The following is a 26,762-nucleotide window of genomic DNA, read 5'->3' as shown; positions in this document are numbered from 1 at the left end:
TCTAGCGTATTTTGTTTACTAATGTAGCGCAGTTTGGTAACGCCCCGTTGGTAACACTGCTGCCTTCTTCATGCGTGTCTCCAGTCGACCGCTCAGCCGCCGTGAGTTCTTATAGTTTTTCGATCATAACTTAGCCATTACATTAGTGTGGACTTAATCAGTTCACCATCTGAGCCACAAATGTTTGTGTTTGAAGTAGTACACCTAATAATAGTAATTGTGATCGTGATTATCGGGATAATTCCAGATATATCTTCTCGGCAGCACGTAAACAAACCCAGGCGCCGTGACTCGCGCCCCGTACCATGTGAAGGGGTGGGCCAGTATCCAACCATTTCTTCTGTGCATACGTGCAGCAACTTTTTAATAGTAAAATTAGTAAATGTCGTAAACAGTTTGCTGACTGATACCTGAAACTCAGGAAGCTGCTATCGTATCTAAGGCAACAGAGGATTTTTCAGTAGCATGTCTTTAATTATCTTCATCCATCTGTTACTTTAGTAAAGGCTTACGAGGCTAATCCAGTTTCATTAATATATATTACTTTGTGACTTGTAAACTAGCATAACCCCTCCTGAGTATTCTACCCTCGATCTGAGGCGGCATCAACCCAAACAATTCCTGGTAAAAGTACAGAACTTCACCCGTGGCGCACTGGTGGACGAAACTTTTCCTGGGCGAATTCAGTGAGTTTGAAAGAAACGGCGGTAAAGATTTGATTTAGTATCGTGCCAATATTTCATTATCTACCTTATGAAACCTCACTAGTTCTTCATATATCTTTTCCATAAACGTTCAGCAATCATGGAAACGCTTTCAAAATACCATTCAGGGACTATTTATTGTTGAAAGTAGGGGATAATATTCACGAAAGCGTAACGCCTCCTTTGGCGGCGGCCGCGGCGGCGGTGCCGCCGCTGCAGGCGCTAAATAGCTCACAGAGGGTTTAGGGTGGGGGAGCATATTTAAACTACTTCAACCGAGCTTTACGACCTTATAACGGCAGGGCTTCGCCCCCTCGACCCCCCCCCCCTTCTAACCAGGGGGGCTGCGCCTACCTCTTAACCCCCCAACATGTACATGCGACTTATTTCTGCGAGGAGGTATATCTCGCAACACCGGCCTCACCACCGCCGCCGGAGGAGGCTGCGCTTTCGTATGCTTACCTATGAATTCTTACCTATGAATGGATAGTGGGGGAATAAGAAGTGACTTCTTTTGGTGTTCCCCACCTCTAAGACCTGTTAGCCTCATGCCCCTGATCCAAGTGCCTGTCATACCGCAATTTGAAACTGGCTATTGAAGGGGCACACCACATTATCTGAGAGCTTATTCCACGGGTCTATAACTCTAATGGCAAACCAGTTTCCCTTCATTGTGGTTCGCCAATGGTCTGGTTTACTCAGCTTGTAGGAGTGGCCCCGCAGTCGGTGAGTGTTGAGTTGAAAGAAGCTGGTGAGGGGGACGTCCTCGTAGCCATGCAGGAGCTTGTATGTCTGGATCATGTCACCCCTCACTCTTCTCTCTTGTAGCGTCTGGAGGCCAAGGTGCTTACAGCACTCTTCGTATGGCAGCTGGGCAATGCCTGGTACTAGCTCTGTTGCCCTTCTCTGCACCCTCTCCAAGGCCTGGATGTCCTTTGCCAGGTATGGGGACCACGCTTGGGCCCCGTAGTCCAAGATGGGCCGGACTAGAGAGAGATATAGCGGCAGCAAGATGGTCTTAAAAAGCACACTGAAGTTGCGTTTGATGATGCCCAGTCTGCTGTTCGCTTTAGCAGCCACCATTGCCACGTGACTGGATGATTTAAGGTTATTGGCCACTATAATGCCAAGGTCCTTTTCCCGGTCCGACTCCTCCAACTTGACGCCATTCAGCTGGTATCCCCTAATTTCAACAATAAATAGTCCTTGAATTCTATTTTCAAAGCATTTCCATGCTTGTTGAAAGTTTGTAGAAAAGATACATGAAGAGCTAGTGAGATTTCTTAAGGTAGGTAATGACCGAACCGAAATGGCTGTTTCTCTTGCAAAACCTCAACTTTTTTCACCCTCCATCCCCCTCAGCCCCAGAAACCATTGACTTTCGATGAAACAAGTAGCCAGTTGATACAAATCCGACATCTCCCAGAAAAAAAATATTTTTGTTTCTACAGATGAGTCGCAGCAGCAAATTATCTGTGAAATAATTGTTTTCTGCATCTAATATTACCACTGACGCTTCACCATGCTCCAAGTTGCCAGTTCTTGCTATCACCAAGACTCCTCCACAAATTGCCAGAGTGGGTGGTGAGTGCTGACTCAGTGGAAACATTTGAATCCAGGCTGGACAAATTTTGGAAAGACCAGGCTCAAAAATTTAACTAAGGCACAAATCACCTCACACAGCCAACATACAGTTGTTGTGGCTACCAGACTGGAGCCACTGGCCCACTAGGGCCTCTTCCAGGGAATCTTCTGAGAGTATCTGCGAGTAAGTACTATGCCCGAGGAAGCTGGTTCCATTTAAATATCAAAAGTGCCTTCAACCTAACCTATTTTTATGTAACCCCTCAACCCCTAACTTGAGGGGGATGGGCTTCGCCTCTGTTTGACTGCCCACACCTTCTATGGAGGAATTCACCCCACAACTCTGCCTGCACATACTCAAAGTTTGCATTCAAGTATCAAAATTATATGACTCCAACCTAACCTAGCATGACAACCTCTAATTCCTTACAGAAGGGAGAGGCTTCACCCCCACCTTGCTATGGAGGGCTACTAAGAATTTTATATACATAGTACAGGTAACTCGATTTATGCAAGTTTGGTTTACGTGTTTTTTGAATAACGCGGGGTCCCAAATCCAAATAAATGTTTAATTTACACATTTTTTTCACTTATACGCGATATTTTATGGAGTGGCCACCAGATGTCTCACTCAACTGGACTCACACTGCGCCACGGCCACACAGCTGAGCTCAGTTCCTCCCATGCGCCACTTGAACAATAATACAGTACCCATGCTGCCACGCTACACAACAATAGGGATGGGCAAGTACCGGTACAAACGGTAAAGCTATACGATACGGTACTGGTACCAGACTGCTCGGTACCGGCACCAATACTAGCCAGTCGCTCATGGTGTCCCTCATTTCTTCCTCACGTGATTGAGGCTGAGACTGAGTGCCTGAGTGGACATCTCGGTGATCTGGATATTCTCTCTCTCTCTCTCCACTGAATGAAGTGAATATTTATTTTTCGATGGAAACCTTCCTCGTTTGACTTACATTGTTTTAGATTTACGCGACCTCTTCAAAGACACACTACTCGCGTAAATCGAGTTTCCTGTAGCTTCTAGGTAGGTATATAATTTTGTCACCGTCACTCACACAGGCAATCCATAAAAAGCAAAAATTACAATGGCATGTACCTGTATTTATTTGCCAAGCAGTCGTCAAAATACAAGCACCCAATATAAAAGCAGTTAAAAGCAAAAAATAAAAAGTGGCATTAAAAGGGTACAAAATGAGAGCATTCACTAAGTAGTTCCAGAGGTGTCATGTCTCCATTAGAGTACCGGTCCCAGCATGTGTGTAGACGGGCCTGCACAGTCCTGTCATTTTTCCGCAGTATGTGGTGCAGTTTTCTGTCTGAAACCAACTTAAAAGTTACCATCCACATTTTCCACTTCATTTTTTAGAAGACTTACTAACACAAAATGGTTACTGGTTTTTGCCAACAGCTCTGTTGAGGCGATTGTGCCAGCCTCTTATGTCATTGTTAGTCCTTACTGTGCGCTGGTAAACTGTCCAGGAAGCTAGGGGGAATGTTGAGGATGTGATCCACTGACTATGGATGTATGTGACAAATGTAATTAAGTTGGCAGTAAATGTTGTCCTTGGGGCCATGGCGGGTGCTGACCAGAGCCCATAGCGCTAACAATTTTTTTACGCTCTAATTATTGTTTGCAAGAGATGCCACAACGCCCACACATTCACTGTGGATGGGGAAAGGCTTGCCTACACTGGCGTTAGCATAGATAATGTAATATTGCAGAAAACAAGGTAAAACATTCTTGGGGCGGCGGGGCAAGGCAGGCAGTTTGATGGAACCCGTAACATTTTTTTGTTTTTATGGCTATAATATATCCTTCCTGCACTTGTTTCATATATCCACGTGTGCGCAGGCATAAAGGGCTGATGTGGGCATACGGACATGAGCTTAAGTAGCTCCGTTTGTGAGATAAAGATATATATTCTCAGGGTGGGTGTGGTGGCGGCGGCGCAACTGAAATGTAACCCGTAACATATTTTTGTTTTTTATGGCTATAACATATCGTCCCTGCACTCATTTCATATATATACGTCTGCGCGGGCGTGGAAAGCTGTCGTGGGCTTATGGGCGTGATCTTAAGTAGCTTCGTTTGTGCTGATGATATATTAACCCTTTCATTGCTAAATGCTCGCAGTGAGTGTTAGGTGTATTTGCTGGTGGTGCTAAGCTCCACCCACACTCAAATCTCCCGTATATGAAAGTGTTCCAACACTAATTCTCACAACACAGGATTGCCAATTGAGTGGGTTCTTCACTAAATTTAGTGAAAAATCATATCAGCCCAGCACGGCAAATCTACGGACGAGTAACTGGTGGATGTTCTTGCCCAATATAGTGGCATTTTTGCATAGCTTCACCTATCACCAAACTGATTCTTTCACCAAATAGTTGTAAATATTGCAGTTGGCAATACTCCCTTGCCAGAATCTGAAGGAGAGATGTCCGCAGTTCTCTCAATATGGTTGATCATCCCGCATGCATTGATGTAAGTGTTAAAATTCAACGTTCCCTGAACGTGCATGTACGTTTGCAAGGGAGGCATACATATCCGACTCCTATAGATCTGGACCTCCTCTTTCCAATGGTGTTTTTGGTTTATAGCTGTGATGAATAGTTTTTGAGATACAGAGGTTAAAAGGGACCCCCCATTGGGCTGCCTGACTGCCTGAGGGGATAGTCGCGTCCACACCACTCTCAAGGAAAGGGTTAAATGCGGTAGGCGAAAGCTGGGTTTTCGGATCCGTAGACTCAACCTACACCATATCCGGGTTTTTCCCACATCTGGGTGCCCCCGTGGCTCTATAAACCCAGATACCAGAGGGTTTACTGTATTTTCTATTCATATGAGGCAAAATTCGGTTAATATGTAGGAGTAGGCATGGTCTGTGAAGCACAAGGGACGATTATTCTATATTGTTTATACCTCAGTGTATGCAAATTAATCTATTGAGCTTCGGAAATGGTTTAGAACATTTTTTTTTTTTTTTTACGTCGTTGCCTGTTGCACCGGTAGGCATCTTCCTGGTGGGGCCTGATGGTCGGCCCAAGGCTTCTTCCAGGTGGGGCCTGATGGTCGGCCCAGCCCGTTCTGGCGCAGGCGAGTGTTTATAGTGGCGCCATCTTGCATTGGCTCATGCTGCCTCCCGGAACTCGTTCTTGATTCGCTTGGACGGCTTTCTCTAGAGTCCGGGTTGATGGGTGGTCTTCAGGCAGCATGTGGGTAGTTTTAAGCCACTCGGCGGTGACTGAAAAATCCGAGTGGTAGCGTGGGGATTCGAACCCGCGTCGTCCATCACGCGGCGAATGTGGGCCCAGTACGCTACCAGTTCGGCCACCGCTCAAAGGGTGGGGGGGGGTCAAGTGAAAAGGCATATACATACATTTGTTTTGGTGGCGGTGGCGGCCATTGGGAGGTGAGCAGTGTTGCCAACGATCTGGTTAGCGATGGTATGCATGGTTAGCAATGGTATGCTTGGTTAGTGATTAGCCCACGCACGTGAGACCAGGTTCACCACGCGTGGTTATTAATATTTTTTTTTTAGAACACGCAGCCCAACGGCTGCCGTGCTGAGGGCCGGGTATAGTATTAGGTAAAGGTGCAAGTTTATGAAAAATAATAACCATGTGTGGTGGACCTGGTCTCACATGTGTGGGCTACTCGCTAACCAATCGTTGGATCATTGGCAACACTGCTCACCTCCCAATGGCCGCTTCCACCACTGCCAAAAACTATCTCCACTACAAAAGTAGTCATATTTTACCCATGACAACATAATTTGTCTTGATAATAATATGCCTACTCCTACATTTTTACCCAAAATTCTTTCTTATTTCTTTAACCCGTAAAGCATGGGCTTGTTTTGCCGTGCCTGTCCTCCCATGCGGGCATATTCAAGCAAAAACATACCTCATCTCAACCTTTTATATTTTCACTTCTACTTACCTCAGGTGACTGAATGAGGTATCATTGTAAAGTACATACCTTTAACTGTCCTTTGATGTTAAGTTGAAGACTATGTAACTCTTGCTAGAGCGAGTATGGAATATTAAATTAGGATCACTGAAAACACATTATGATAGACATTACTACTTTCAATTTTACTATCACAGAATTTCACTCAATTAAGTGAATCATACACCATTGAAATATTACCAGTGTGTGTATGAATGAAAACAAAGATAAGCACATACTTTGATGTAACTCTAGGATGTCTCGTGGATCATTTATAAATAAAAACAAAAAATCTGGATAGGCTACTCTTTAGCCCATTACTGTCGCTCGAGGCACAAAAACAGTCCCTCCACCAAGTTTGTATCCCACATTTGGCGATGGTAGGTGCTCCTATTGCTAATAGAATGTGAGCAGTTTTTGAGAAAATGTCAGAACATTGCTGTATGGGGAGAACCAATTTCACATTATATCACTGCCTGTCAGGAGTTAAAAGATAGATTTTGTTGGTTGTGTAAAATTGGTATAGATAAGAATAGAAGAGAAAGTTAAGTTTCATTGTGTTAAGATAGCTTGACTGCTGTCCTCACAGCTGTAACCCAATAATTTTCTTTTGCTTGATTTTTCAGGAAACTAGTAGGACACTGCCTTCTTCCTTGCTATTACTGCTTTTAACACAAGAACAATGCTGTACCATGATTTACAAATACCTGGAATGAATTTTAAAGGTGTTTACAGTAATTAGTACAGGTAACTTGATTTACGCGAGTATTGCGTCCTTGAAGAGGTCGTGTAAATCAAAAACAATGTAAATCAAACAAGAGGTAGGTTTCTGTCGAAAAATAAATATTCACTTCATTTAGTGGAGAGAGAGAGAGAGAGAGAGAGAGAGAGAATATCCATATCACTGAATTATACACTCAGGCACTCAGTCTCGGCTTCACTCGTGTGAGGAAGAAATGAGGGACACCATGAGCGACTGGCTAGTATAGGCGCACCTAACAATACCATAGCCGATCCAGGATTCAGGACGTTTCCTAAGTTAAAGAAGGTAATGTTATACATGTATTTCGTAAAGAATACTTATAACCAAAAACTAGCTAAAATTATGAGTATTCTTTTTTTTTAACAACATTCAGTAAACAACAGAACAATAATATGAAAATACATATAGCTACCGTTGCCAGATTGTCGTACTCAGAGCATAGTATTTAACGTTTTTTGACGCCTAACTATTGCCAAGAAACATCAGAATCTTGCTCTTTTAATGATAACTATAAATTAGTTTTGTTTTTGGAGCCCAAAAGACAGTTTTGAGGCAGGAAGTCGGGAAATGTAATAGGCTGAGTCTGACAATCTGGCAATAATCTCCGGCCGAGGCAGCAGCAGCCTGCCATATTGCAGGTATCAGATACCTAAAATAGCATACTTTTACTGCGTAAAGCAGGTGATGTCACTTATTGTGACTTCGTGAGCTTTCATATTTATCTATTTGTGTATATTTCATGGTGGCAAAACTTAAATTACTAGTTTCATTTTTACTAGTGACATGAATATGTGACTGTTTATCACAATAGAATTTCACTCTAATAAGTGAATCAGACTCCACAGAAATATTACCAGTGTGTGTATGAATGAATACAAAGATAAGCACATACTTTGGTTTAACTCTAGGATGTCTCGTGGATCATTAGTAAATAAAAACAAAATATCCGGCTTAGCTACTCTTTAGCCATTACCTTGAATGGCACCCAAAAAACAGTCCCTCCGCCAAGGTTGTACCCCACATTTGGTAATGTTAGGTGCGCCTATTGGCACTGGTACCATACTATATAGCTGGTACCGTTAGTACTGGTACCGGTACCTGCCCACTCCTATTGTTGAGTAGCGTGGCAGTGTGGGTACTGTATTATTGTTCAAGTGACGTGCGGGAAGAACTGAGCTCAGCTGTGTGGCCGCGGCACCGTGTGAGTCCAGTTGTGTGAGACCTCTGGTGGCCACTCCCTAAAATATCGCGTATAAGTGGAAAAAAAGTGTAAATTAAACATTTATTTGGATTTTGGACCCTGTGTTATTTTAAAAACGCGTAAATCGATTTACCTGTACCTCAAAAATTGCCGACCATGTGATGATATAATGTGGAAGTCCTCTGTAGTTGAAGTGGCTATTTCCCTTCCTTCCTTCTTAGAGGAAACAAGGGGTGATTAATGAAGAAGGAGGAAGTCATTGACTTTTTTTTGTCATGGAAACAAGTAAATGACCCTCAAAGGGGAAAAGAGTGGAGAGAGAGGGCAAGGGTACAGTAATTCATTCACTAGTTTTATTTATTTATTTATTTTTTTTTTTTTTACTGCATAGGAGACTGCTCAAGGGCAACAAAAAGTACGGAGAAAAACAAAAGCCCGCTACTCACTGCTCCCATAATAGACAAAAGTAAAGAGTGGCCAAAAGAGGTCAATTTTGGGTGGAGAGGTGTCTTGATACACTCCTTGAAGGAGGAAATGCAGACGAAGGAAGGCTGTTCCAGAGTTTACCAGTGTAAGGGATGAAAGTGTGAGGATGCTGGTTAACTCTTGCCTAAGGGGTTTGGACAGTATAGGGGTGAGCTAGAGTAGAAAGTCGAATCAGGGAGTGTGGAATGTTAACACTTATGTCAGTGCGTGTGTGATGATCAGCCATATTGAGGGAACTGTGGACATCTTTTCTTCAGATTCTGGCAAGGGAGCATTGCCAACTGCAATATTTACAACTATTTGGTCAAAGAATCAGTCGGTGATAGGTGAAGGTATGCAAAAATGCCGCTTTATTGCGCAAGAACATCCACCAGTTACTCGTCCGTAGATTTGCCTCGCTGAGCTGATATGATCACCAAATTTAGTGAAGAATCCACTTAATTGGCAATCCTGTGTTGTGAGAATTAGTGTTGGAACACTCATACGCGGGAGATTTGAGTGCAGGTGGAGGTTGCAGTGGGCGTTAGCACCACCAGCAAATAAGGCTAATGCCTGCTGCAAGCATTGAGCAATGAAAGGGTTAAGAAGTAAAAGACTGTCAGTATGAGGAGGGGAGTTGATGAGACGAAGAGCCTTTTTCTACTTTGTCCAAGAGACCTGTGTGAGTGGAGCCCCCTCCACACAAGTGATGCATACTCCATACGAGGGCGGACAAGGCCCCTGTATATGGACAGCATCTATGCGGGGGAGAAAAACTGGCGGAGACGATACAGAACGCCCAACCTCGAGGAGGCTGATTTAGTGAGAGAGGAGGTTTTTCGAGATCCATCTCTTATTTATTAATGTTAAGTGTGTAACTTAGGTTTACTCACCTTACAAAGTCTTAATTCATGATTCATTTCTCAGATCATGTCTGGAGGCCTTAGTGTGATGAGCCTTGAGGAGAATGATGTGACCCGCTTCCTGGCTGCGGGCACTCATCTCGGGGCCAATAATGTCAACTTCCAGATGGAGCAGTATGTCTACAAGCGCCGCCAAGATGGTAGGTTCCTCACATTTTCACTAGTTATCATTTTGAAAGAGCACATTCCTGTTTGCTACATAATTTTGCATTCATATTCCCCCAGTCATCTAATATTACTTCCCCTTTTATATTTCATCAGCTACTTGTTCATTTGTCCCTAAAGTTTTAATTTCAATTGTGGCGCTCCCTGCTGGAGTGAGACAAGTGACACGCACAAGAAAATTGCGATTGAAGTTTGGTGAGCATTGCTGATATTTGCCGAGAAAATCTGAGCGGAAGTGAGGCAAGTGACACGCAGGAGAAAATGAGCATATGGATACTGTATTAATTTAGGTGATCATGGTTGTTTCACGCATTCTTTTGCCACGGTTTACCCTATGTATGCAGACGCATGTTCTTCCCGCAGATAACGCTTCTCTTTTGCCAACTTTTTCTTCTGCATTTTCTCCTAGCCTTGTGAACACCATGTATGCAGAGGGTGAGGCAACACCGTCATCACTTGAAAGTCTCTCCACCATGGAACCAAATAAATGAGAACAAAAAAGGAGTGGGCAAGCATAGTCTAGTGTAGAGAGAGAATAATGGGGAGTAAGTCTCGTCTTGCAGATGCGGGGAGGTAGAGTGAGTGAAACCAATTGTGCCCGCTGATTGGCTGGGAGAGTCGATTAACTTTGAGCTGCCGTGAGCTGATTGGTTTATCACCCCTCGGAGCTTTGCCTCACTACCACCCAGAGTCTGATCCCACTGTTTCTGTACCTCTCCTTGTCACTTGTATGAAAAAATCAACCATAATGCCAACACTTCTTTGAGTCATAGTCTGAAAAGCTGCTTTAGAACGCCTGAATAGTTGGTCGATGCGAGGCAAGTGATATCTCAAGATCAACCCCCATGTTCCGTACCTCTTCAGCAGGGAATACCACAATTATTTTCTTTTTACTCTCCCTGTTAGCTGGAAAGTATGTGCACACCCAGGATTATTTTGCTAATACCATATTCATCATCAACACTGCTCTAGAACTTTTCCATTTTTAACCCCTTGTTACCAGATTTCTGAATGTTTGCTGTGAAACCAATGTTGTACATGTATACAACATAATTATAATAGGGTGTATGGAGCCTTTCTGAAAGTCGGTTCGGCATATATTGGTGAGCACTCATGTTGTAGCTTATGGCATCCGTGCAGTGATGTCATGCCACCTTAGAAAGCATGAATGCCTAGTACTTACATTTGTTTGTATGGCCCTGATGTGTTAAAGATATAACAAGATGACAAACGATGGCCGGAATTGTTTATGGGTTAAAAGAAACAATAACTGAGGTCAATGACCTGCAATAGGGCGCCATAACACTCGATAGTAGGTGACGCATCGTGTGTCGATGGTCCCTTGATTACTCTTTTTATCGATGTTAAACATAGCATGTTAAACTCTTGGATTCCATTTCATCTATTCCTGAAAATGGAAAGTTTTAATGCAGCAAAAGCAAATTCAGTTCCAGTTTTTTGATAACTTCCTATGAAAAACTTTTCATTATTAGGAATGTTAGGCTCTTTTTTGTCATTAGTTTGTGTTGGAAGGTGAAGAATTGATGTAAGCAAAATAGTTTGCAGCTATTTAAGTTATATTAGATTGCTTTAGAAATTTGATTACTAGCAATAACACCTTGTCAGTCATGGTACAGCCTGCACCAAAATTCAAATTTTGAGTCAAACTAATTTTTCAAGTGAATGAACAAAATAAAAGGAAACTTTTTAGGGTTCTGTGTACTATTTTCTGTCCTAAGATATGAACCTAATAGCTACCATGAATTTCTTAGGTTTGATTAAATTAATTATACATAATATTTTCTCATTTGTTTGTTAGGTACATCATCAGGCCATTATCTGTTCAGTCGCAAGGATGTATAGTGTTAGGAATGGACTTTTAATCATAAACTTTTCCAGGTGTTTATATCATCCACCTGCGCAAGACTTATGAGAAGATTCTGCTGGCTGCCCGAGCTATTGCAGCCATAGAAAATCCTGCAGATGTCTATGTGATCTCCTCACGCCCCATGGGACAGCGTGCTGTGCTGAAGTTTGCAAGGTACACTGGTGCCACACCCATTGCTGGCCGCTTCACCCCTGGAGCCTTCACTAACCAAATTCAGGTGGGCCAAAAATTTTGTAATTGTGAAAGTATGCAGGCTAACTTTGTTCTAGGATAAGGATGTGGTTCTGAATAACTTGGCATACGTATCATCTAGTGGAAATAGTTGCCAGATTCCTACACTCGCCCTTTGACTAAATAAGAGCGGGAATAGTTCAAACGTGTGGCGCGAAAAAATCCTGATTACTGGAAAGATCGCCGCCTCTTCAGACGTGGCGATGAGATCATTCATGAACGTTCACGGTGTTTTAAGGGTTAAGGGGAGAGTCCGGTTTAGATCGGGGGTGCCATATCTCTGGTAAATATGCATGAATCGCTCTGATTTTTATGTTGTGAAGTATTGGCATCATTTACATCAACATTAGACATTGACCCCCATTCTTGTCCCCTCCCCCTCCAACTACAACTACAACGAAAATTTAAAAGCGAATCTCCGTCGTTATTATTGGCCCCACAACCTTCATTTTTCTGTGACTTAGAGACGTTATAATATGAAATGTTTCTTCGTCGTTAGATTTTTCTTCAGCTTTTGAATTTGTTTTATGATTTTTTTTTTAAATGTGTTTTTTTTTGCCTTTTTTTGACCAAAAAAATATTGATATAAAATTAAACCAGACATATATAAAAAAACAGCGACGATGATTTGAAGAGAAAGTATTCCTCTGCCTTTTAGTCTTTGTTTCATTGAAATCAAGCTAACACTGGCTCCAAGGTTAACGTTAGAAGGGGAATAACTTATGTTTTGAGATATGGGCTGATAAAGTTTATTGATGGATCGCGATCCCGTTAAAACACACTAGGAAGCTTTTTTCAGGTTTACTATGAGTTTTTTTTTATCATCTTCAATCTGATAATACATGCACATGTATTTTTAAAAAATGTATACCTACCAAATATATTTTTTTCACAAAAAGTCATTTTTTTAATATTTTTGGGGTCTCCAAACTGGCCGATCAAGCCGTACTGCTGGATCCAGCGATATCAGTAGCTAGTGTGACTGCACTTTAAAGAGCAGTTCTGTATGGTACAGGCGTCATTAGCTGCGTTCGAGTTCCAAGAAATATTAGAGCCCTGGATCAAAATTTTCTTGAAAAAATTTTTTTGATTCAAAGTTATTCGAGTTCTGTAATTGTCCCCAGAAGGTGGGAGTTTTCATGTTCACCAATGAAGAAAGGGCTCCTTTGTTTATGTTATCAGCTTAATAGCTGCTTGTTGTTATGATCCATTTTTTATTACTCAGTGCATGTTTTATTATCTGATTTTTCATAGAAAGAAACATACATTAGTAAATAATTTGCATGGTATGTTATGCTTAAGGACTTGAAGGTGAAAAAGTAAATGTGGAGGCCATTGTGAGCACCCAAGAGTAAGTGAAATTTAACCAAGAAGTTTCTGTTCCACTCACCATGCATTTCTCAGGCGCATCTGGCCTTTTTTTGCCAACGCAATACAGGTAACTCTCGATTTACGCGAGTATTGTGTCCTTGAAGAGGTCGCATAAATCAAAAACAATGTAAATCAAACGAGGAAGGTTTCTATTGAAAAATAAATATTCACTTCATTCAGTGGAGAGAGAGAGAGTGAATATCCATATCACCGAGATATCCACTCAGGCACTCATTCTCAGCCTCACTCGTGTGAGAAAGAAATGAGGGACACCATGAACGACTGGCTAGTATTGGTACCGGTACCGAGCAGTCTGGTACCGGTACCGTACCATGTAGCTGGTACCATTAGTACCGGTACTGGTACCGGTACCTCCCCACCCCTACTGTTGAGTAGCGTGGGTACTGTATTGTTATTCATGTGGGGCGCAGGAAGAACTGAGCTCAGCTGTGTGGCCGCGGCGCCATGTGAGTCCAGTTGCGTGAGACATCTGGTGGCCACTCCATAAAATATCGCGTATAAATAAAATAAAAATGTAAATTAAACATTTATTTGGATTTTGGACCCCGCGTTATTTAAAAAACGCATAAACCAAACTCGCGTAAATCGAGTTACCTGTACTCTACATTCCCGGATGTATTTTACCCTCACAGATATATCGTACCCCAATAAATTTAATATCAATGGCTTCACAAAGACTTGTACTAGAACATGCGCAAATAAAAATAGAGGAAAATAAACAATACAAACTTGTTTCAAGTCTCCGTCTATAGTATTGTAGACAATAAATCCTAAGTACCAACTCTTCCTCACTCGCTTGCTCGAAATTTTGTGGGCCAAATATTTTAGCCGAATATTTGTTTTGAAGCAGAATTTAGTGAGGATTCTTATGGTTTTCTCAAAATCCTCATACGGCTATTAGTTCCCGAGTTACATCAAGAAAACTGTATTTTTTTTATTTTTTTAATGATCTACAAAGTTGACGCTCCTCATCTCCGCTCATCACTCCTCATCTACGCTCATTAGAAAGGTTGCCTATGTTACCATTAAGATACTTATCCCAACAAATGACGCTCCCAAATTTGATGCACTTTCACCAAAAACTTAATTTTTAATCAATTTTTTAAAACTTTTATGATGTGTTTCACGTCATCGTGTGCCAGTCCCTTTTACCCTTGCCTTGATGACGCGAAACATGTCATCATGCACGAGAGGGTTAATGAATACATATTAGTAAGAAGTTTACATTAAGTTGCAGTACAGTTATAATACATATAGCTGATGAATAAAAAAAAAAAAAATTGCTGCTCTATGCATGTATCTGTGGGATTCCTGCAAGAACTATTGGTTCGCTGACTGGCTTGTGGTCTGGGACTGAGAGTGTTATGCGTGTGTGTGGCGCATCTTCTCGTGACCTGTATGGTTTTATCGCTTCAGATATCCTCCTCCTATCTTCTGCTTATTCACTCTACTTTTCCATTGCATCACACTATTCATTATTTAAATCAATCAAAGTTTGTACCTTCAGCATATAAATACTACTACTACTACTACTAATATACGGTTTATTTAGGGATAAGCAGCTCGAGAGCTGAAAATATACATATTATATAGGGAGATCATTAAAACTACAAACTTAATTTAACTTAGGAATAAAGTGTCTGTGTTCAGGATTTTCACTATTGTGGGTATTGCACTGTTCTTATACCTGTCAGTACGAGCATGTATGGGGAGCTGCTTGTTTTGGTGTCGGACATTGTAGCGGGGAGGGGAAAGCTACCGGTGGGAGCAGGTTCCTATGTCGTGGGTGCTGGAGGAATTTGGTGGTGAACTGCTGGAGGAGGTGTTGGTGGCAGGCCTGAAGGGTGGTGAGCTGCAGGGCAGGGAGGGCCTCCTGGTAGGTGGTGTAGCCGGTCCCCAGGATCAGCCGCACCACCCTTTTTTTGCACCTGTTCGAGTTGATGGCATTCGGGTGCAGAAAAGGGCGGTGCGGTTGATCCTGGGGACCAGCTACACCACCTACCAGGAGGCCCGCGCAGGGGTAACTTTTTGGCACTTTCTGAGTAAAAAAAAGTGTGCTTTATACACTACAAAATATGGTATATTTCATTCTGGGGACATCTGGGAACTTGTGTCAAACGGAGGTGTTTTGGTTGTTGGTTTCGTACCAGTAACAATAACCCATAGGTCTACCAAAACCTAACCATCAGCGTATAAGATGCAGGGTGATTTTTCGAATCTTCTTTTTTGAAAAAAAGTGAGTCTTATATGGCGGGAAATACGGTACTTTTATAGTCTGTTTATGCCAACTCCGGCTTTACGGGCATGTGGCACGCTACCCAGAAGCCGACCCTGCTCATCGAGTTGTCTCTGTAAAAGACAATCCTAAGTGGAGGAGCTCAAGGGGATGTCCACAGAGTTTGTGACTTGAGTAAGTTGATAGATCCTGCCATGAGGTACTCAGGATGGGAAGGGGGCCTGCATGGAAACTTACCCGGAGGGACCCCCAGACTTGGTGTAGTATGGTGGGCAGGGCAATGTGTTCCCCAGCGTATGCCCCCTTTGATTGATTGATATAAATGTATGCTTACATTGTCCATTCCTTTGGAATGGCCAAATCATCAGCAGGCAGACCATAAATGTTTGGAGTGGCATTGTGAAAATTACTATGTGGCTGCCTCTGTGCATATTGTGGGAGATCTGTGAATGTATAATCCGGAAGTTCTGAACCCGTGATTATGGAAGCACAGGTGTATATAGTTCCCATCTAATTTCTAAAGTGAATAGATATAGTTCCATTTGTACTTGACTTCTATTAGTTTTTTCCTCTCACTAAAGATTAGACCCTTTTAGTGATGTGATTATTCATTATCATGAAGGTCTATCCCAAAAAGTGGGGAGATGTGCAGTGTGGCAATGTTTCACCTACTTTTCTTCCTATTTATTATATATAATGGATTTTCTTTCTTGATTTCGTGTGTCGGAACATTTTAAAAATGATAATGATGAACTTTCCACACTTCAGGCTGCCTTCCGTGAGCCCCGTCTGCTAGTGGTTACTGACCCTGCCTCTGACCATCAGCCCATCACAGAAGCATCATATGTCAACATCCCTGTCATTGGCTTCTGCAACACTGACTCTCCTCTGCGTTATGTGGATGTTGCAATTCCTTGCAACAACAAGGTAAGGGAATTTAGTAGAGTTAAGGAGGTCTTATCAGTTTATATGTATTTTTTACATATTGGGTTAAAGTAATGAAGCATATACCAGGAATTTATACACCATTTACAGCAATTCTAGACCCCCTTCCTCACACACACACTCAATACAAATATAGTTTGCCATACAGTTCCTCTTCTTGCCCACTGGGAGGTGTATCAGGTTGTGCTCATCATCATCAGGTACTCCTACACGGGATGGGCCAGCATTTGGTTGTGGTGATGATAAACTGGCTTGTATTTGTTCCGCAGAATGTCTCTTGCAGATTGTTTTTACAGGGACATAGTTTTGCACAAGTGTTATTACAGAAATCATGAATTTGTATCTTGTTAGAGGTTTCACGGAGGTTGTATTCTTCTTATACAGGTAACTCGATTTATGCGAGTATTGCATCCTTGAAGAGGTCGCGTAAATCAAAAACAATGTAAATCAAACAAGAGGTAGGTTTTTGTCGAAAAATAAATACCGTATTTTGCGGTGTATAACGCTCACCCCAAACTTTAAGACAACAATTTTGAAAAAAAAATCGTTCTTAAAATGCTCAGAAATATGTACGGGTTAAAAAACATTGACAATGTACAGTTTCCCAAAATTTATATATTTTTGGTGTAATCTTTACTGCTTGAATTGACAAGTTTCCTTGAGTAAAGCAATGAAAATGGCGACCGGGCTGGTGTTGTGAGAAATACATCCCCGTAAACATACTGATGATGCATGGCTTCTGAGATCATAATAAGCATATTATCACCATCACTCGTAGGTTATGACAGACAACTAGGCAAGACACAATTCACACGGTTCTGGTGACATGCGGCATGCAGCTGTTTGTTGTTTGGGTGTGGTTGTGTGGTTTTCAAACAATGCAAATGGCGGCTGGGCTGGTGTTGTGAGAAATATCTCCTCGTACATACTGGTTATGTACAGCTTCTGAGATCATAATAAGCATATTATTCTCACAGTCACTCGTAGGTTATGACAGACAACTAGGCAAGACACAATTCACGTGGTTCTGGTGACAAGCGGCATGCAGCTGTTTGTTGTGTGGGTTTGGTTGTGTGGTTTGTAAACAATGCAAATGGCAGCCGGGCGTGACATAACTCCTCGTACAAGACTCATGATGTACAGTCGCGATATGAAGTGATGTCGCCCCTCTCAAAATGTTTAAATGCAGGGAGCATTTGAAGGTAGCCGAGCGATGTGTATTTCTTGTTTATGTTATAATGGTCCCTTTTAATGATAATCTATAATACGTTGTGATGTAAAACACGGTAAAATAACATAGTAGTACCTGAATTACAATCATACATTCATTTGCTTTAAAAAATGCAACTGCGAATGTCATGTGTTGTCTTCAGTACTGAAAACAACTTTGAAATGATTTAGCTCACGTCGTGTGCTTACTTTGCAAAACAGTTGTTATACGTTGTTCAGATTTAGACTATATATATATATATATATATATATATATATATATATATATATATATATATATATATATATATATATATATATATATATATATATATATATATATATATATATATATATATATATATATATATATATATATATATATATATATATATATATATATATATATATATATATATATATATATATATATATATATATATATATATATATATATATATATATATATATATATATATATATATATATATATATATATATATATATATATATATATATATATATATATATATATATATATATATATATATATATATATATATATATATATATATATATATATATATATATATATATATATATATATATATATATATATATATATATATATATATATATATATATATATATATATATATATATATATATATATATATATATATACTAAGCGAATGGACAGTTATTGGCATTACTTTGCATTTTATTGATTAAGAAACGATCAAATAATAAGGTTTCACATTAAACATCTTTTATTCACTATGATGGCTTCTTATCATAAGCATGGGCGCTGAAATATTTAGTAACATTGCTCTGTAATGATGATGAATGAAGAATGCCTTCATGTGTTGGGTTGCCATAATTATCTGAACTATCAAAATTCCGGACGCCTCTACGAACACTCGACCATAACCTAATATTTGACAGCGCTGCGATTAGACTACCCGCCCGCACCACCACCTCCATTTCAAAGCCATATTTTCTTATTTCCCCACCTTCCTTGATTATTCTATGGCACTTATAAGCTGTGGACATGTTCCACTGATCACCTCCAAGCATTAGAAGTCTACATGAAGCTTTTGTCATCGTTATATTGACCAAGAAAGGCAATGATGTTTGCGATCGGCGGCAAAGAGTGAGTTACGAAACACGACTATTCTGAAGCTATTTATTCTTATTTTTCCATCTCCGACAATCGCTCGGTAGTTATAAGCTGTGGGCATATTCCCTTGATCACTATCATGCATTAGAAGTCCACGGAAAGCTTTTGTTATCGTTATGTTGACCACGAAAGGCAAAGAGTGAGTCAGGGGTGAATAATAGGTATGGTGCGTGGACGATGATGTCATCAACAAACGAGAGTATAAATTAAATAAATCACGCCATCCTAGTTTAGGATATCGACTAACTATGCATGTCCTATATATTGTGCATATGTTAGATTTATTGTTGTCAACAATGATCATGAAAAGATAATTTTACTTTCTGTTTGAGTAATATGTCGATATTTGGACTTCATTTGACTCTTTCCTTGGTGAACGAAAACACTTTGTGTCAAAATATTTCGACAAGTCTTCGTAAGACATCATTGAATATTTCTTTTCTATTTTTTTTCTACCTTGTAAAATATATTTAGTTAAGTTATGATGAAGATACAGGAAAATAATGGTACTCTTGAAAATATATAACGATACTTGCGTGATCGAAAATAAACGTTCACGGCGACATCACTTCATATCGCGACTGTACAGTTTCTGATATCATATTTACCCCATTATTCTCACTAATATTAATAATTAATAATGAGCACATGGATATTTTTTCCAATATGATTCTTTTATGTAGCTTGTACCGCTCCTTAGTCATACAATCGTAAGCCAGCTGTGACATCAAGATCAAGATCATACAAATGGCGCCCGACGGGAAAACGGGATAACATCAGGGCATGGGTGATCCTCCACCGATTTAATTTTTGTATAGTAGTTATTTGATCGCCCTGTATTCTATGGTAACATATTATAAGACAGCTATGGACTATGAAGGATCATTAACAATATTAAAGGTAAGTTTGCAGTTGTTATTGGATAAGACAAAACACAGACCCTTAAAAACACTCCAAAGAAGAAAAAATCACAAAAAATTTGTACATTCGGCGTATAATAAGCAGGGCTAAACTTTCTGGCATTTTTAAGTGAAAAAGGTGCGCGTTATACATTCAGTGGAGAGAGAGAGAGAGAGAGAGAATATCCATATCACCGAGATATGAAAACAGGCACTCACAGCCTCACTTGTCTGAGAAAGAAATGAGGGACAGCATGAGCGCTTGGCTAGTATTGGTACCGGTACCGTACCATATAGCTGGTACCGTTACCTGGCCACCCCTATCGTCGAGTAGCGTGGCAGCGTGGGCACTGTATTGTTGTTCAAGTGGCGCACGGAAAGAACTGAGCTCAGCTGTGTGGCCGTGGCGCCGTGTGAGTCCAGTTGCGTGAGACATCTTGTGGCCACTCCATAAAATATCGCGTATAAGTGGGAAAAAGGTGTAAATTAAACATTTATTTGGATTTTGGACCCCGCGTTATTTCAAAAACGCGTAAAACAAACTCGCGTAAATTGAGAGTTACCTGTATAAGATGTAGCTGTTGGGGACAGCTGTTCCAAATAGTGATACTGCTAATTTGGTTATCCATTTCATAGTTCTTTGTTCTACAAGGTAATGTAAAGCGTAGTGTCCTTGAGATATACTCCTCCCATGACATCGTTATAGTCTGTCACAATACGTGGTACTTGTTTATCTGCCTTGCCATTTCTCTGCACAGTTGTATGTGCTCTGTTGGCCACAGTTGAAGGAGGACTGGCATTTTTTTGCCATCTTTATAGGCCACACAGAGTAACAGTCATTTCCTGTACTCTGACGCTTCATGATTTTTCAATGTCTGCTTCTGCACATTCTCTGGTAGTTCTTTTCAATTCACACGAACCATTCTCGTAGCTCTAGGTCTTGGAAAAGTTTGGGGGATGTGAAGTAATTATCTAGCCCATCCTCCCGGAGGGGAGGATGCCGATAGACTGACTATCGGTTGATCTCAGCCCAGCCGACCAAGTGAGTCTTTCGACGAGGACTGGCGTGTCTCTTTGTACAAGTCAAAGACGTGATCGTGGGTTCTCTTTTTTTCGCCGTAAGACAAGAGTGCTAAAAGCAGAAAACAATGGGAATAGTCTTGGTTAGCGTTGCCACATTGAGCTTAAAAAAATAAGGAACGCAACATCTCATTCTCCAATACAGAATGAATCCATATTTTAAGGAACGGGTGGCAACCCTTAAATTTCTCAAGCCTGCCATGACTGACAGCTGCTGTTGGTGAAGGCAGGAGGAATGGGGAGGGACGTTACAAAGCGTATTTTACACGTATTTCAGGATGACCCTTGACAAACATACTTCTATGGACTGGTTTTGTGGCTCACCGAAAAATGTGCTCACTACAAGCTTTTAACCTTTTAACCGCTGCAATCGCTTATATAATCATGCCTCTCCGATCCCGTGACGCTGTGATCGCTTATATAAACATGAATTTTTGCGCCGTATGTTTAGAATTTTCCGGGCGCGCTTCCTTTCAAATGTGTTCTCGTGATCGCTGGCAACTTAGTCATACCTTCACCAGAGCCTGAAATTGTACGATAAGGCCCTCATTCGAGTGTTTGTGGAAATGTAGGATGTGCCTGGAAACTCTCCTGACCCGCCGGGTAGTAATCTACCATAACATAATAGAAAACGTGGTAGTGGAAGAGGAAATGGGGGTTGTCAAGGCAGACTAGATTACAAATTTTTAATGTTCACATAAAGCTGAAACTTGGAGGAAGGAATTATGTCACGTGTAATTCATTATAACGTGGATATAATATGTAACAGTAAGCCTCTTTGCACACAGGTGTGTGTGTGTGTGTGTGTGTGTGTGTGTGTGTCTTGGTCCATGGTGTAAATCAGATTTTTTTTACATCATTATAGTTCATTACCTGATTGAGAGAGAGAGAAGGGCAAGCTGGCAGGAAGATACGACAGGCCTGTAAGTGTGAACACACACACACACACACACACACACACACTCCATCCCACCCTCTTTCACTCCCTTCCTTCACTCATCCAAACACTCTGTGTGTGTGTGTGTGTGTGTGTGTGTGTCTACAAAGGTCACTTCGAGAGAGATGGATCTGAGGAATACATCAGGTGGTCAATGTAAGAACTTTTTGATTATTCTGTTTAAACTTATAAAAACTGAGTGACCATGACATGAACTATGCATTAAAGGGTAAATGTAAAGACTAGTGTTATCTTTTACCCTCTTAAAAATCAAGGAATGATTGTCATGCTGCATAACCCAATCAGTTTTCACCTTCACATGAGGAAAGAGAAAGAGGATGGTTTTGTTTCTATTAATAAGTGAAGGAAAATGAACATAAACAACCAAAGAGTTGGACAGATGGTGAGCTTCCAACTTAGCTCATTTGTTCAACAAAATGCAGAAGTGTCTTTAACACATATGCTTTGAAAATTATGACAAATTATGACTGCTTGAAGAACCTGTGTATTTCTGGCTCGAATTCACGCCTGAGCTAGAACCTGCGACTAAAAGTGCCCACCCAGGGGTAAGGAACACCTTTTAAAGTGTCACATCAGAGAACAATAATTAGGAGGGCTATAATAACAAGATAAATAATAAGGCCATAAAGGTGTCAATCAGGTAAGGTAAACCAGAAGAAAAAAAAAAAAATAGATCGAAGTTGCCAATCAAGGTCAAGGATGAGAGAACAAGCAAAATGTTTGGAAACAATCAGACAGGTCAACAGGTCAACTGATGAACAATGATTAGTAATACACATCAACAATCGAATAACCTCACACAAAATTTAGTACAATCTATGAGACATCATTTGACCACTCACTTGATGTTCTTAAGTGGGTCCCAGGATAGTGCGGCCAGTGGGGTACCCTGGAAGGCCACAGCATGCAGATGATCAAATACCACCTCCTGCAGGTTGCTTTCCACTTCTTGCATCTCCATGGGATCACACCCGCGTTCTCGTTCGATTTCAGCCTGAATGAAAAATATATAATAGAAATACAATATCTTTGAGGACACAAGACAAATGATACAAAAGAGATGGATGACTATGTCACGTTTCGTGAAGTAGTAAATGAATTTGTGTTGAGCTTCTACAGTGCTGCAAGTATATTGCTGAGGATCAAAACAGCAAATAGATTGTAATTACAGACATTTTAAAGACCATCATCATGCATAAATACATATGTCTTGGCGGAAAGTGCTGTCGTCAAGGTGCCGGCGACAATTCTTTTAGCGTTAAGTGAAAGGCTCACAACTACCCTCCGGGATCACAAGATGTTCTGGCGCTTTTGCATCACTGGCAGCCCTCTCGCTCTCCGAGGAGCAGGCACCAGTGTTGATAGTCACCGATGGTAGCTGCTCAGCTGCCATTTAGAGGTTGTACAATGCGTCAGGCGTGCCAAGCGAAGGCTAATGGCGCTCTCATTTTGCTTAATTCCACCCTCTCAGTATGCCTAAAATGACTACAAGCAGAGACAAACAGAAGGAGGTGTTCACTTTATATAAGGCTGATTCACGATCTCCCATTTATTTCCTGTCAAACTGGTGTTGGGTTCAGCACAACACAGTGGCTGATCTGCAGCGTTTCAAGGATCGGAGGGCTACTGGCACCCCTTCCCAAGTGTGACAGGCCTCGTAAGAACTACTTCTAGGACCCGTGCACTTATCTCTCTAGGTTCTCTGCCGTCGTTTGTCTGCGACAAGGCCCGTTCCCCGGGAAATCATACAACAAGTTATCTCTAGGCAGGTTGTTAAGGAACCAAGGCTGACAGCAACGAGGAATCAAAAGAACCCACAGTTACTGGAACATGTATCTCTAGGGAGCATACAGCAGCTACCTTGGCTACAAATGTTACCGCCCATGCAGAGAAGCCCGTTAACTGCACAGCAGCAAAGAAGTAAAATTTTTGCAAGAAATACCTAGCCTGGGTGAGGAGGAATGGAAAGCGGTGCTATGGGTGATGAAGCAACCTTCACCTTGACTGGGACACCCGTCATCACAGGTGTACCATAACCCAGGCACCAACCCCTTGGACCCCAAGTACATGTCAAAGTTTGTGACACCTAGCTTCACTCATGGTGTCAGGGCTGTTTCACCTACTATGGAGTTGGTGAATTGGTTGTTGTTCTTCCTGCTAACGTTAGGGTAAAACCAACACAACTATTTGGAGCTATTAAGTGATGTCCTGTGCGATTAGTTTGAAAAAACAAAGGCAAAAGTATTTATATGCAGGATTCTGCTCCTGCACATGTACAAAATCTGTGAAGCAGTGGTTGACTGATTGTGACATTCCATCATCAGTGATTGGCCTGGAAATAGCCCAGATATTGACCCCATAGAAAACTTATGGGGGATACATGAAGAGACACCTGCTGGTATGGACCCGTCATCAGTGCCTGCGAAACTTGAGGCTGCAATCAAGCAACTGTGGGCCAGTTTTTTCACTCACCTGCAACCTGCAACCAGTCTCCTAAACGTCTTGAGGATATTGTAAAAAAGGAAGGGTTATGCAAATAAATACTAACTGGTCCAATGATACGTGTTGTTTGTCCACCATTCTCCCAGAATGTCATAATCAATGTTTTATTTAAGTGCTGACAACACCTTCCACACATACTGTATTGTGCAGAACAGCTAAACCTTGGCATCATAGTAGGAATGAAGTGATACCACATCTCAGTACTAAGAGAGGGAGGAGGAAAGGTTGGATTGATGGAGCAACAGGTAATGTTAAAGAATAAGCTCTCTTGTAATTGGTACCTAACTCAACCCCTTTTCCCTGTTTCTATACTTCATATAAATATGAAATATAAGTAAAGAACAAATCCTTTAAATCTCACTCTTTTATATCTATCATTCCTCTCCAAACTTGCTGTTCTGGATAATGTCGAAGGATCTCCACAGCCCTGGGGATGTCCTGGGAAAAGAAAACACTTGGCGTGGAGAACACAGTCTGCTCCCGGGAAGTGTAAGCATTGAGGTGTGACCAATGTTCTCCACCTCTAGCTCTAGATCAGTTTGAGGCGCTTAGGGTTCCCTATAAAGGAAATGGAAAGTTTCGTTTCGATGGGGGTTGAAGATAGATTTATGGATAAGGCAAGGAAGTAAGTCAATAATTTAATCTCAGGAGCTGCCATGAATGGGCCAACTGGCATACTGTGATCTTAAATCCTTGTGTACACAAAACTTTCTAGATGAAGCGGACTGTTCCAAGAGACTGCTGATAAAAGGGCCAAAAAGTGAATTTCTTGATTCCTTCTTTTTGTTATATTTAATTTCCTCTGAAAGTAAACCACATTCTCTTTACTCACCTTGAAGGCCATATGCTCCAGAAAGTGTGCCAGAAAGTGTGCCTCGTTAGCATCAGTCTCAAATCGAGCGGTGTCGATCAGAGACCAACAGTAGCTGTGGGTGCCCCAAGAGTCTTCAGTGGCCACCGCATGAAGCCATTGTCAGCACTGTAACACGTGTGGCTGGCACATTAAGGAGTGTTGTTTGCTCATAGCTGGCGGCAGCAGCTGTAGCCCTCCATCGCACAGGCTAGGAATGGGAAAGAAGTATGGCATTAGTTTTGATCACTGATGATATTACTGACTTCTTCATAAGACTATTGAAGGGATTATAATGATCTCTCAAACTGGTAAAAAGTATAATTTTTTCTTTTAGGCATCACAATCAAAGGTAGGTAGAAACCTGCTTCTGTGGGTAGAAAGTAAAGAGATGTGGAGGATCAAAACAGCAGGCATTCACCTTGCTCATTTCTGTAGCTACTGCCAACTGTTAAGGAGAAATACAATAGGAGATAGTGAGAGAGTGACTTACAAAATTTGGTCAGTGTTTTGAGTGTCTGTAAAAAAGGAGAAAGCTGAAAGTAAATGTCAAGCAAAAGTAAAGGAAGTGATGGTTTGTGAGTGAAGTAGAAGTGAGGTTATAGATTGTATGCCCATATAAAGTGGAAACTGAATGTGAAAAAGAATGCAAAATAATTTGGAATGGTGAAGAAATGGAGGGAGGTCATTGAGTTTAAGTATCTTGGATTGATTATGTGTAAGCATGGTGAATGCGGAGGAGAGATAAGAGAAAGGGCATTGAAAGTAAGAAGGGTGGTAGGGTCTTTGGGGACAGAATCATGAATGGCAGAAGTGTGAGCATAGAGGTAAGATTTGAGAAATGCAATAATATTACCAACCTCACATATACAAGTGAAATGTGGGCCTGGAATGAAAGTCAGAGGTCTAGAGTGCGGGCAGTGGAAATGAGTTATTTGAGGTGCTTGTGTGGTGTGGAGTAGAATGGATGGATAGAATGAGTAATGACAGTGTGTACAAGCATTTTGGAATGTGTCATGGGGGTGAAGGGAAGAAGTGTGGGTGGTGGAAGAAGTGAAGCGACAGACTTTAAAGTGGTTTTTGGCAACATGGAAGCGAATGGAAAATAAGATGACCAGAAGGGTGTGAGAGTGAGATAGGAAGAAATGGGGGCCGACCTCCAGTGGAATGGAGGATAAGTGCAAAGAGTACATTAGGGAGAGGGGAAAGATCTTTGAGAAAGTTAGAAACTTTTCTGCAGTAGCCATCCTGATGGGAGCTCCAAGGAGCAGGCGTCGATGAAATAATGAAAACAGATGAGTAGCTATTTCAACACACTATGTATAACACAAGACACACACACATACACACACACACACACACACACACCCATGAATGTGCTAGCCATCACCAGTACATATTAATGAATAAATTATGATAGATGCATATATATGATAAAACAAACATTTGTTATTCTTGATGTGTACAGCCAATGGAAAAAAAATATTATGTAACGTCATACTACAGAACAGTGCTTACAAAAGAAAAATTAATAATAACAAAACACCTGCATATCAGCATTACATTATGATTGTATTTCAAAAAGGATTGTAAGTATATATACAAAGT

At 41.1% G+C, this 26,762-nt stretch overlaps 1 protein-coding gene across 1 annotated transcript; it reads left to right on the top strand.

The window, feature by feature from the left end:
* The first annotated feature begins 12 nt into the window (after positions 1-12).
* On the top strand, positions 13-16,545 carry LOC127008856 (40S ribosomal protein SA-like). Its single transcript, XM_050881242.1, has 4 exons — positions 13-101; positions 9,624-9,759; positions 11,684-11,889; positions 16,300-16,545. The coding sequence occupies exons 2-4, from the start codon at positions 9,627-9,629 to the stop codon at positions 16,528-16,530; spliced, it is 570 nt and encodes a 189-aa protein (XP_050737199.1). The 5' UTR covers positions 13-101; positions 9,624-9,626; the 3' UTR covers positions 16,531-16,545.
* Positions 16,546-26,762: the final 10,217 nt, after the last annotated feature.

Source organism: Eriocheir sinensis, chromosome 39, assembly GCF_024679095.1.
Source record: "Eriocheir sinensis breed Jianghai 21 chromosome 39, ASM2467909v1, whole genome shotgun sequence".
In the NCBI taxonomy this organism is placed as follows: Eukaryota; Metazoa; Arthropoda; class Malacostraca; order Decapoda; family Varunidae; genus Eriocheir; species Eriocheir sinensis.
Note: the sequence above shows the minus strand (reverse complement) of the source record. Positions and strands in the feature narration are given on the sequence as shown.